Genomic DNA, 13,848 nt, shown 5'->3' on the forward strand with positions numbered 1-13,848 from the left:
GGTCACCAAAACATTTTGACAGTGCTCTTAGAAAGAACAGAAAAACAACAGATTTCGAAATATGTGCTGAGGCAGAATGAGAGCAGCAACAAGCCATGAAATGAGTTTAATTGACAGCAAGAATCGGCTTCTCATTAAGAAATTGATTGGAATGAAGTTGGTTGGAGTTTGAAGCCCCATTTTAGCTGGTCATCTGTTAGCTCGTTTCACATCTCATTTCTGCTTGGCTGTCATTTAATGAAGAAAGGAACCAATTCAGAGGGCTGAACTCTTCTAACAGGGCTATTAAAGTGACGGGGAAAAATTTAATTAGCAGTGAAAACTACTCAATGATTAGGAAAAGAGTTAGAATGAAAACCTGTAGCCACTGCGGCACTCCAGGCCTGGAGTTCGCCACCCCGATCTAGGCATTCAAGAAAAATCATTAAGGTGACTACCGTCAAACTACCAAAGATCAAACTTAAGTAGCCGCCATGCACAAGCAGAGGCAGCAAAGGTTCAAACATTTAGCATTTAAAAGGAAACAGCCCTTAAGGAGGAAGCTGCATGCATGCAGGCAGAGGAATAGGCTCAATTAGAGGTCCTCCAAAAGGAACGAGAAGAAGCAGCAGTCTTGATCAAACTAAGTATTTTGGAACAGCAGTAGAGAAAGATTTTGTTAAACACCTCTCATCTTAACTGCCTTGGAAGATCTTGCAAAAATGACTTTGCAATTGGTTTTAAGTCAGAATACTGACAATGCCCACTCTTGAAGGCATTGAGCACATGTCCATAGCATATCATCTGCCAAAAAGTGCCATGACATCCACTGGTGAATATCACTCTAATGCACTCCCCATTGTGAGTGCTATGAATCCCTTCAGGTCTTCAGTACATAATCTACCTATTTATACACTGCCATGAATCTTCCCAGATGCAGAACACCAGAACCCTATTAAACCTCCCAGAACCAGTAATAGGCTTCATGACACTCAGTTTTCATCAACAAAACATGTTGCATGACACTCAGACGCCAAGCAAACCTGAGCAGGACTCATACAGAACTCCATTTAGCCCACTGGCACCTAAGTAGAATTCACCAGATGCCATCAGCTACAGTAACAATCAAGGAAATCAGACGGGAATGAAAACCTTAAGAACTGCAGTATCAGACTTTGTAAAGTAGAAGATCCCCTGACAGCTCATCAGTACTGGTCTGACAAGGTTTGATGGCCACCCAGGGAACTACAGGAGTTTGAGATTCACTTTTAAGACAGCAGTTCAAGACTTAAACATCTCGCCCATGGAAGCACTAGAGCTAGAGGTGAGATGACTTGGGCACCGATCAGAAAAAAGTGTCAAAAGTCTTCAAAAGTATTCACGATGATAATCCATCCACAGCCCTCACCCTTGCCTGGGAGAGACTAAATCAAACATAATGAAGCTCTGAATTAATTAAGCTTGTCTTATTCAAGAGACTGCAGAAAGTATCTAAATTGTCCAACAAAGATGGCCATAAGCTTTAGGAATTTGGTGATATTCTCCTTGAACTTCAGATTGCTAAAACAGATCCACATTTACCTGGTCTCAGTTATTTAGATACCTCTCATGGTGTTAGCCCTTTGGTAGCAAAATTGCCATACCATCTTCAAAAGAAGTGGACTTTTGTGAGTTTCAGATAAATACAAGAGCATTAAGTCTCTTTCCCACCCTTTTCCTTTTTCTCAGATTTCATTAGAGAGATTGCCAAGGCCTAAAATGATCTACACTTGTCAGTGAATGAAGTAAATCTGTTGGGCTCAACACCCATGAGGTTTTAGAAATTAAGCGCTAAACATAAGGACATTAAAGGCACTATTTCTTTGTAAGATGGAAATCTCAGACAACATATCAGCTGCCATCAAAGATGTGACAGAAGAGAAACTCAACAATCCCAGTCACCAATACCCGATACATAGAAAACCACAACCCCTTTAGAAGCGTTGTGCATTCAGAGAAAAAAAAACATACAAGGGCACAAAGAACTTCTTCAAAAGCATGAAATATTCTACAGACATTGTGCTTCAACGGTGTACTTTGCCAGAGAGTGTAAAGCCAGAATCAGATGCTCTGGATGTGGTACTGACCAGCATGTTACTGTTCTCCATCCATACTCCCATGAATCTCTTAAAACAATCAAGGATGATTCTGCCCTCATCTCCAAACATGGCAGGGAAATATCTGAGAAACTATCAAGTCCAGTATCTACTAAATGTGCCGAGGTATGTAGAGAAGGACTTTGTGGAAAATTCTATTCTAAAATCTGCCAAGAAACAACCACAGAAAGCCATTAAGATATATGCTATCTTAGATGACCAGAGCAATCATTAACTTGCAAGCCCAGAGTTCTTTCATAATATATAAGGGAAATCTTTCTCCTATACTCTAGGTATATGCGCAGGCCTAATGAATACTACAGGAAGACGTGCAAATAAGTTTACTGTAGCAGCGATCCAAGGGAACATACAATTTTCCTCTTCCTATAGTGTCTGAATGTGAGCAGTTACCAAGTGATCTGAAGGGGATTCCAACACCCGAAGGTGCACAGTACCATCCTCATCTGAAGTGTGTAGCTTATAATATCCCACCTCCTGACAAAGATGCTAACATCTTCTTCCTACTGGGCAGAGACAATCTGTGAGTCCAGAAGGCATGACAACAGTGCAGTGGCCCTAAAGGTGCTCTGTATGCTCAGAGGCTTAATTTAGGCGTCTTAATTTAGGCTGGGTCATTGTGGGGGATATCTGCATGAATAAAACACACAGACCCTGTAACAACAATTCTTACAAGACAAGTGTGATTGAAAGGGGGCGTGTCCCTTACTTCAGGCAATGTCCATAAAGCTAATATGTGTGTGAGAGAGACAGATCTAATCTGCACAAAGAGATGCTTAATGACACACAAGACATCATAGTTAATGCCTGAAGACCACCACTGATGACAATTAAAATAGATCCTTGTTTCAAAGATAAAGAGTTAATTGAAATCACGGACAAGGAATTCTTCAAGGTGAGTTCCAACAGTTGGATGGCTCCTTTAACTTTCCGCACACCAAAACTCATTCTTCCAAATAATTGTGAGCAAGCTGTGTCAATATTTGCTTCATTAAAGAGAACACTGAAGAACAAGCCAGAAATGAGAGAACACTTCATAGCATTCATGCAAAAGATGTTGAACAACAATCGTGCTGAATCAGCTCCGCCATTAAAGGAAGGATGAAATATGTTGGGGGTGGCATGGTGACGCAGTGGGTAGTGCTGCTGCCTCACAGATAGGGGACCTGGGTTTGCTTCCTGGGTCCTCCCTGCATTGAGTTTGCATGTTCTCCGTGTGTCTGCATGGGTATCCTCCGGGTACTCCGGTTTCCTCCCACAGTCCAAAGACATGCAGGTTAGGTGCATTGATGATTCTAAACTGTCCCTAGTGTGTGCTTGGTGTGTGGGTAGTGTGTGCTTGGTGTGTGTGTGTGCGCCCTGTGGTGGGCTGGCACCCTGCCTGGGGTTTGTTTCCTGCCTTGTGCCCTGTGTTGGCTGGGATTGGCTCCAGCAGACCCCCGTGACCCTGTTGTTAGGATAGAGCAGGTTGGATAATGGATGGATGGATGAAGTATGTTGGTATCCCCCATCCTTTGGCATAAACAATCCTCACAAGTCAGGACAAGTTAGAGTGGTCTTCAACTCAAGTGCACAGTAAGGAGGCATATCTCCCAATAATGTTACTCTTACAGATCTGAACCTAACTAACAACCTATTGGAGTGCTTACACAGTTCAGGGAAGAACCCACTGCAGTGAAAGCATACATCCAACACATTTTTCACTGTTTCATTAGGAAAGATCACAGAAACTACCACAGGTTCCTATGACATCACACCAATGACAGCAATGAAGTCATAGAGTACCCTACGAGAGTCCATGTTTCGGGTAACAGTCTGTCCCCAGCAGTAGCAAACGTGTGGGCTCAGTAGAACAGCTAGAGAAGGAGAGGAAGAATAGGGCTCTGGTGCCTGACAGTTTGTAGAAAGATATGTATTAATAAAGAAATGCATATTTATTCTGATGCATCTACAAAAGCCCTAGCTGCATTAGCCTGTTTTAGGGTAGCTGATCCTGAAAGCCAGCCTCATGTAGATTTTCTGCTGGCAAAAGCCAAACTGGCTCCATGTCCTGTGCATACTATTCTCACAACTGTGTGGTGCAACATTAGCTGTAGAATTGGCTGACTTCCTGCTGAAGGAGGTGAACACTGAAATTGATGCTATCAAATCTGATATGAATAGTAAAGTTGCCTTGGGTAACATATATAACCACACCAAGAGATTTTATGCGTATGTTGTTGCCAACAAGGTAGTGTGTATAAGAAGACCAGAACACCTGAACAATGGCAGAATGTTCCATCTGAAATAATCTCTGCAGATACTGCTACCAGGCCCATCTCAGCTGCTCTTCTCATCAAGACTTCCTGGTTGTTGGGACTGGAGTTTTTGCTAAAGAGGCCTACAGCAGTATCTTTCAATACCCACCATCACATAGTTCCAGACAATGATACTGAAATGCAGCCTGAGGTTACCTCTCTGAGCACCAAGACTCACTCGGCCATAAAACACTTGAGTCACAATGCTTTGAACACTCTTCTTCTTGGACAAAACTTGTGTACACCATTTAATTCACATTGCTTGGTGTTTTTGTAAGACAAATGAGTCAAAAAACTGCCACGGATGGCACATGTACAGGGGGCACCCAAGTATTTCTAAACTCAAACAAGCAGAGATAAACATCATCCATCATGACTAAGAGAAAATCTTCCTAGAAGAGATGAAGTGCCTTAAGACCAGAAAACAGGTCTCCAAGTGAAGCCCCCTGTTCAGACTGAACCCCATGATAGATGACAATGGAATGCTGAATGTGGGTGGTTATTTGAAGAGAGTAAGTTTCTTTGGGAAGAAGTAAAATCCTTTAATAAATGCAAGTAAACACCACCTCGCCATCTTGCTCATTAGGCATCATCACAAACAAGTTTACCACCAGGGTAGACACTTCACTGAAGGTGCCATTAAAGCTGCAAGATTGTTAATCATTGAGGCAAAATGACATGTTGCCACCATCATACACAACTGCCAAAAATGAAGGTGGAAAGTAATAACATCAACAAATTGCCAACCTACTAGTAGATGTGCTGAGCACAGACTCAACCTTTACCTATGCTGGTCTTGATTTTTTTGGACCATCGGCATGCAAGACTCATGGTAGGCAAGCCGATAATAAAAAATGAGCAATGATGTTTACTTGTCTAAGTGTAAGAGCTGTACACATTGAAATGATTGAAGCAATGGACAGCCCAAGCCTAGTTAATGCTCTCCAAATGTTTTTTGTCATCAGAGGATGAATGAAGGTACTAAGGTCAGATTGTGGCACTAACAACATTAGCGTTATGAATGGAGTTACAGATTTACCCTAAGCATATTGAAAACCACTTGCACAGTCAGGGTTTTGAATCAAAGTTCAATCCACCACAATCCTCACATATGGGTATAGGATGAAAGAGGATGACTGGAATGGCAAGATGGATATTGGATTCCATGTTAACTGATGTGAACTCTTTCAACCTAACGCATGCTGAGGTGACAGCTATAATCAATTTAAGACCCTTAAGCCCAATTTCTTCACATCCAGAATCTCTAATTATTCTGAGTCCAGCTCCCCTTTTGACTTAGAAAATCAGGGTAATTTCCACTCCACATGGAGTCTTTGACAACCACGACCTTCACAAAAGCTAGTGGAAACATGTACAACACCTTGTCAATTGCTTCTGGAAAAGATGGAGAAGAGTATCAGAACCTTTTACAAGACTGCAGAACATGGCAAGTGCAAATTCCTAACCTACAAGATGGAGATGTGGTCTTACTGAAGGATCAGATAGTTCATTATATCAATTGGCCTATGGGCCTCATCATAAAGATTATTTCCAATGATAATGGAATTTGAGCTGAAGGCTGTCAGAGGTGGAACTGTTAAGACCTTTTTCAGGCCAGTCATCGAGACTGTTCTGTTACTTCCTTTGTGGTATAAATCCAGTTCTGCTAAGGCAGATGTAACCTTAACCCTTAGACACCACACCAGCTATACCATCTTCAGATTGCAAGAAGATTCACTAGTGACTTCACAGAGTTTTGAGAACATATTCATGTTTATTGTTGTTTTGTGCTGTTTCACTATTACTTATTTTACAGATTCCCAAGGACAAATTCCTTCCATTTTTACAGACGTGTTATTGTTAAGTAGAATTTTGTTAACATTCAGTTAGTAGTGGTATCTGATGATACCAGATGGAGAGTGTGCTGCTAGAGCAGCTTGTGTTAATATTATTGTTAGACAGCTTGGTATATATGCTTATTTCTTTCTCCTAATTTATTACATATTGGTATACAGAATTCCTAACTCCATTTCTGCCCGCACTTCTCTTCATAGTATTCTCATGTAGCTCAACCTCTCTCGCCTAAAGTATACCTGCAGCATTTCTCTTCCTGCCCTCTTCTAGATATCCTTGCGTGTCTCAACCTCTGCTGCCCTGAGTGCACTCTGAGCCTTCCACCTGCACCTTTCCTTGGTATCCTCATATGTCTCTTCTGGCATTCCTGTAAAGCTTGCTTCTCGAACTCCATCATTTTGATATTTCTTGCTTGGCTCCTGTCCACTTTTTGACAATCACCAACGGTAGACGGGACCTCATTATTCACTGTGAAAACATCATTCATATTCTTGTTAATACTTCCCACCTTTGAAAGTGATTCAGGTTGCACCTCGTTAGTACTTAGTGACCCAGAAAGCGCTCAGCAATGTTTCGCATTCTTATCTTTGAAATGCTCCAATTAACTCCTTTTTTTGTAAAAATAAAAAATATTGCAATGTATTATGTCATCATTCCTATCACAGACCAAAGCCATACTAACCAAATAGATTGCTTGGATGGATCCCATGCCCACAAACACACACACACACAAACACACACAAGCAATAGCATTTTATTATACAGTATGTACACAAACACAAATATAAATGCCTACTGTATTAAAACAACATATTGTCATATATTTGTGTACCATACACTACTTACATTTATCAATCTATACATCTCTATATAAATATCATTGGCAGCTGGTGAAAAAAAAATTGGGAAATGGCACAGCTTCTGGGGGGACAAACTGAAGCAGCACCTAGATCTATCAATCTGTTATATACTGTATCTATTATACAGTGCCTTTCAGATTTTTCTATCTATCTTATCTGGTCATTCCACATGCTCTCATGGTTTTCATTATAGTGTCAATGCACATCTTGGCCTGTCCAGTACCAGACTCATAGGACAAATCCAGGCAAAAATGTATTATACCCTTTCCACCATGCTGCTTAATCTGATGCCATCTTTCCTATTTCTACCGTGCTCTAAAACTTCAGTCTATGACATCTACAGTCCCCTTATTCTTCCTATAACTTGCCCTATAGATATTGAAAGGAACAGGTGCACCTGCCACCCACATTTTATACTACACCTGTCTCTGAATTGCCAAATCTTCTACCAACTTGCCCAGTTCTCCATTCTGCCAAAACCCACACCATAATATCTGCACCCCTAACTCCATAATCTTCCAATAACATGGACTTCCATCTGTCCTATAACACATCCACAACATAAGTTCAATCCAAATCTTTTTCTGCCTCTGTTACTAGAGTGCCCAATCCTTGGCCATTTCCACTGTATTCAATATATCCACATCATACAATCACTAGTCCTCTGATTTTTCCTCAGGTCTTGCATCCAAGTTTATCATTTTGCACACCCACCCTAATTTTATTCAAACACTTGCTGCCAGTCTGCCCAGTGCTATGCGAGTTTGCCAGGCTTACTTCATCTTGACACAAATTCACATTGTAAGATTCACAGACATCTTAAAACATAACTCACCCTCCCAACCTGTCTTGTACTTTATCCACATGACAAATCCAACCTAAATCTTATTTTGCCTTTACAAACAGGATACCTATATTTCCTTGAACAGAACTTTTGCCCTCCATTCCTTCAGGCCTGAAAATTTCTGTTACTTTCTGCCTAAATTGAAACATTTCATGAAGCCTACCAAAATAATTTAGCCTTATGCTATTATCTATATCAGTGTTCCCAAACCTTTTTTCCTCTAATGGCACACATTTTGTAACCAAAATCATCCCAAGGCACACCACTATCTTTATAACCACAAACGCATATACAGTATATCTCATACACTTGCTCAACTGCCCGAAGGGGCAGGACTACCAAAGAAGCCGGTAAAAAAATGGCCCAGAGATCAGCATTTGTAGAGATGGCACTTAGTGAGCACTTGTTGACATCTCCAAGCTGCTTTGCCCTTTTGCTTGCCCTACTCTGTCTTAGAGGCAACTCGTATGCCCACTATCAACCAGCCCTGTGAGGCTCGCTGGCAACCGCACACCCAGGGCAGATGGACTCTAGCAGCCAGCAGACACGTCCTAAGTGCTCTTATATGGTGATTGTGGAGCTGCTTTTATGCCATCTTCTCCTATTCTCTTCGGACAGGTCTTGACTACCTGCGGAGCTTGTCCCTCTCAGATTCCGACCCAAGTGAGGTACACTGTTTTCAAGGCAATGTGCACCACTGTGCTGCGGCACACTAGTTGTAAAACACTGGTCTAGATAACTGCAGTTACTTTTCATGGCCCTTGCAGTTTTCAGAAAGATATTTTAGGTCTCGTAACCCCGTCGTTGTCCATAATGCTTTGGTACTGACACTTTGAAACAGCAAACAGAAAAAGCAAAAAAAAGGCATTACTTACACCACATACAGTTAGCCAATTCTGTTTGTCATAACCAGAGTGGAAAAAGACTGTGTGTAAGATCGTCCTCAATCACTTGCCTGCTGCTGAATTCTTAAGGCACATCGTCCGGTCCAAGTTCCTTTATCTTCTTTTATCTTCAAGTGAATGAATTATCAAGGGGTGTTTCATTAAAGAAATAACCAAATTTTCTTTGATTTCTCAAGTTCCACTTGAAGTTGCCATCTACCTAAAATCGCCCTTGCTCATCTGTAGTTACATTAATGGCGGGTGTGAACTGTGAACCATTAATGTGAACATGAAATAGCTCATCAACAACTGTCTGATCATATTAGATTAAAAAAAAAAATGAATAAAGCAATATTAATTCACTGTCAATAAATGTGGGAGTGTCCGGGGCACACAGAGCTGCGTCCCTGGAAAAATTTGAAAGCAACCAATTAAAGAGCAGCCTCAGGTCACCTGCTTGCCAAAAGCTCAAGGACTCTCATCTGGCCGGCGTTCTTCACTCCGGAAATATTGGTATTCACACGGATTTTTTTTTTTATTCTCACAGAAATTAAACAAATTTAATGGGTGTGGACATGTGCTGACACCTGGCACGTTATGCAAATAAACTAATTTATTTTGTGATTATTTCACATCACCTAATTAATTTAAGTAGTTTTTTAAATATTTGGGGGGTGCACCCAAGCGCCACACATTACAAACTGCCACTGATAAATATATAGATATTGTGACAAGTTGCAGCACCCCAAACCACACAGACACAAGTCCCAGGTGCAAATGCAAGGTTTATTAAACAAATACCTTACAAAGGCACAAGCACAATACAATTCTTTTCTTCTCTCTTTTTCTTTCTCCTCCTCATTCTCCTCCACACCTCCTAAGCGAGCTTTGTCCATCCTCCACACCCGACTCCAACTCACCTGGATAAGGTCAAGCTGCTTCTTTTACCTTGGACGTAGGACTACTTCCGGTGCTAGGGCACTGCCCATTGGAAGCCCCACAAAGTTGGGGTTATTAATCCCAGTAGTTCTCCCCCAGTGGCCCCCATGGAATTCAACAGGGTTGCCCCATAGAACTACAGGTCCTAGCATGTCCTGCAGGTGCCCGTGTGGGAATCCTAGCCCAGGGATGTTGCCTTCTAGCTTATCAGGGGAGCCACTGGTCCAAATTAATCTTCACCTCATGTCCCTCCATTACAGTGGTCTCCTGGCCAGGTAAGGAACTTCAGACCATCCAGCCGTCCATCACAATATATAAATATAGACTAAATCTCTTCTTTACTGTATATACTGTATATACTGTACCTTCCTTTCCTACAGCATCAAGCTTTCTTATAGTTTTGAGAAACCTTTCCCTTTCTCATCTTTAATTTCTATTGCCACTTCAATGTATTTATTTGCTCTTTTAATAAGTGTTTTACCTGGGACAATCTCCTCTGTCACAGCAGCTCCACCAATCACCTTTCTCCGTTCAAGGACTGCAGTGTTGATGCCTGCTTTTTGGAGGTATGCTGCCTGCACACAAACAAACTGGCATTAAAAACTGCAGAGGCATAAACATACAAGCAAAAAATGCATTGAAATAAAACTATGCATAATTACAGCTACAGTATGTGCACAATTAGAGCCCATCCTTAGCAGATACAAGACAGATATAAATTTAAAATTGGATACTGAAGAAGTACACAAGCTGAATACAGAGAAAGCAGCATCCAGCAACAAGTGATAATGCAAATGTGGTACAGATCATCAAGACACAAAAAAAGTGAAAAATTTAAAATAATCAAATTGTAAAATAGTCATTTCAAATGTATTATAGAAAATAAAGAGATTAATGCTACGCAAAGTATTTTTCCTGTGAAAATAATTACATTTATATAACCACATAAAAAGACACATCAAGCTTATTTTTTCATAACAATACAAAAACCTTTGGTATAATGTAAAAATGTTTACAATACAGATGGCAAGTATAAGAAAAATATAAATATACTTACTGCCACCAGGCCATTGTGACCTGAAAAGAGATGTAGAATAAACAGTTTACTGAAAGCAACGAATGTCATGTTTCCCCCAGCATTCTAAAGATAACTGCTTTCCTTCTATTAAAAGAGTAAATGCTGTGAATATTTGCACTGCACTTAAATGTCTGTAAAAAGCTGTATTGGACAATTAAATTGTTTTGAATTCTGCTATTATAGGCAGCAGACGGATTTAAACATTTGTATGCAGATGTTTCAGTCTAAAGTGACTTAAAGATTCAAAGTTCATGATGACTATCACCAAAGTAGATAATTCACAAATACAGTTTATCTTGTTTAAGAATCCCCTTAATTCAGTTGATTATTTACAGTGTTTTTATAATAATAATAATAGAACACTGTTAAATTTTAATTTTAGGAAGTATTCCACCTTCCTAATTTTAGGCACATCTAAACAGATGACACTCCAGATCCTGTTCACCTCAAAAAGAGTCTATGGTGTAGCTCAATAAAACAAGAAATTTGCAAGGAAAATGAAAGGCTTATAGATAAAACCAGCTTTTCAGGTTTACCAGCCTGGAGTGTAGAAGGGTTTACCACAAAACTATACTTTTATAACAACTGCAAAAAAAAAATTGCAATCACTTTTAAACTACAACAGCTTAGTGGCAAAATGTCGTAGCAGACCTCAGAATAAAAATCCCCTCACTACGGAAGCAGAACTTTGTAGTTGAAAGTGTAAATTTTTTAACTACTAAAGTTTTCACTAACTCTTCAGTTCTTGTGCTAACTGTAATCACTTGCATTTCTGGACCTTAAGCAAGGTAAGGTACTTGCATCTACAAAAAACTGATCATTGTATTCTACGTCTAATTCTTTTCATATTAGAATTTCATTTGTAATATAACTTGAAGTTTGCATTTAAAATTGATATTTTCACATACTGCAATACCATACATGCCGCTTTTCTTGGCAGCAAAATTAGATATGTCATTACGCTTACCTGCTCCAATAATCACAGCGTCATACTCCAGTTTAGGAGCTGTGGAATGGTTGCCACGTGCTAAAGTAGTGGAACACACAACAAACGCCTTCTCAGCTCTGCAACACCAGACGCCTGCCATTCTGTTCAACTCAGAGCTGCGCTCCGCCTTCCATGAAACACCCTCAATCAGGGCAGACTGTTCTTTATGGGTGGTTTTTTTAAGTTTCACGCGGGCAGTTAGCTACAGGCAATCCACTGAGGCCATCATCGGCTCCTTGCAAGAATCAAAGAAGAATCTTCGATTAAAGATTCCGTTGTCAGCAAGTCTTCCCTCTCAGCAAGGCACTGGGCCCCTTCCGAGCAAAGTGTAATCGTTTAACGCCTTCGTATCTGGATCAAATTATCATTAACCCTTTAGTCAGGTGTTACACGTATACAGACAGATTAACCACTCAATGTATTTCGAATAAAAATATGCAAATTATTATATTAGAAAATTAATATTTCATAGGGTACTTTTACAGAACAACATTTTCGCCACAGGTCTGTCTCGAAATAATTGCGTAAATTATCAAAATACGACATAAATTTATCTGAAATAACTAACAGTAAACACACATAGACCGCCTGACTCATTGTAAACTTAGAAAATAAATGCATGTTTTGAATCTGTTCCTGAGTTCTGTGGTAAGTTTCCCGTGCAGTGTCTTTTAGGGCATAATGAGCAACATTTGGAAGGAGCGTAATCCAGCTATTTTTTCGTGGGATGCCCTCAAACGCCTGTTACTGCTCGATTCGTGTCAGTGACGGACCCTTCAATTGGAGACTTTAAGACAGAGTCTAAACTGCGCTACTTTCTTAACCCCGCCTCTGAAGTCGGCAACAAAAAAAGCAACTAAGAAACGATCGATTGAAAATCTATGTAATAAATGCTAATATTTTGATCCTTCAGTGTGATGAAATAAAGTTGTGAAAAATATTACGAAGTAAATGATACATTTGTAGTTAAGTACTGAATAAGACAACGCGTATAAGTAAGCCACATATACAGTTAGGCTATGTATTGTTTCTAAGACGAACGTAAAGTAAATAACACGAGCCACATAATTAAACCACAGTTTTCTAAAAACTGGCTTAGCCTTCGTTTAGATGTCCACCCAATTTCGTTAATGGAAAAGTGAGGACAAGAAAAGAGGTGACAGTGAAGAGAATCAACTTGCACATCGCTACCTAACCGTACTCTTTTTTTTAGATACATTGCCATCACCTGGAGAGCAAAGGTGACAAATTTGCCAGTTGTTTATGTATAATATATGCTTAATTTATATAATCTATATTTTGTCACAATACTTAAATAAATTAATAACTTCAGGTATGTATTAAAAATTCCCATTCATCATTTTGTTTATTTCACGATTCCAAAGACATGCAGGTTAGATGTATTGGTGCCGCTAAACTGGCTCTGGTTTGTGAGTATATCTGCCTTGCGATGGACTGTCGCTCTGTCCAGGGATTCATCCGTTCGCCTTGCGTACGGGTTTATGATGATACTGTGTCCCGTGGAATTGAGGGTCTCTTCTGATTTGGCGCAGGCGCACTATGATATGATTGCCAATGATCTGCACGTGCTCGCGCGTCATTTAAGATCCACCAGCTCTCCCGCAACAATCGGTGCATGCTGCCAAACTCTTTATCCCTTTCTTTCTTTCTTTCTTTCTTTCTTTCTTTCTTTCTTTCTTTCTTTCTCTCTCTCTCTCCGCCCCACGACCCTGTGCAGGATTAATCGGGTTTAGAAATTCTGATTGGCAGTAAAGAAGGCAACGTAATCATTTAAAAATGGTAACTCTGCTGGCCTGCATAGCGCGGAGGTGCCATAGTTAATGGGATTTCAGGAAATGTTCGTAAATTAATCTTAACATCGAGTTTATTTATTTGTTCACTTTATGATGCTTTACGCGTTTTTTGCCGAAAACGATTCCTCTTAGAAATTAACGAGCACAATTTACGCACG

The 13,848-nt window shown here is 40.2% G+C and overlaps 1 protein-coding gene across 2 annotated transcripts in view; it reads right to left on the reverse strand.

Moving 5' to 3' along the window:
- Positions 1 to 12,207, reverse strand: part of pyroxd2 (pyridine nucleotide-disulphide oxidoreductase domain 2) — a 72,407-nt gene extending 60,200 nt beyond the window's left edge. For both annotated transcript variants that reach the window (XM_039774599.1, XM_039774590.1), the window contains exons 1-3: positions 11,856 to 12,207; positions 10,868 to 10,887; positions 10,292 to 10,385 (exon numbers count right to left, since the gene is read on the reverse strand). In XM_039774599.1, the coding sequence (XP_039630533.1) occupies positions 10,292 to 10,385; positions 10,868 to 10,887; positions 11,856 to 11,976 (235 nt within the window). In that variant the 5' untranslated portion in view covers positions 11,977 to 12,207. The remainder of the gene's footprint in view (positions 1 to 10,291; positions 10,386 to 10,867; positions 10,888 to 11,855) is intronic.
- Between the last annotated feature and the right edge of the window lie 1,641 nt (positions 12,208 to 13,848).

The sequence above is a fragment of the Polypterus senegalus genome, chromosome 1 (genome assembly GCF_016835505.1).
Source record: "Polypterus senegalus isolate Bchr_013 chromosome 1, ASM1683550v1, whole genome shotgun sequence".
NCBI lineage: Eukaryota > Metazoa > Chordata > Cladistia > Polypteriformes > Polypteridae > Polypterus > Polypterus senegalus.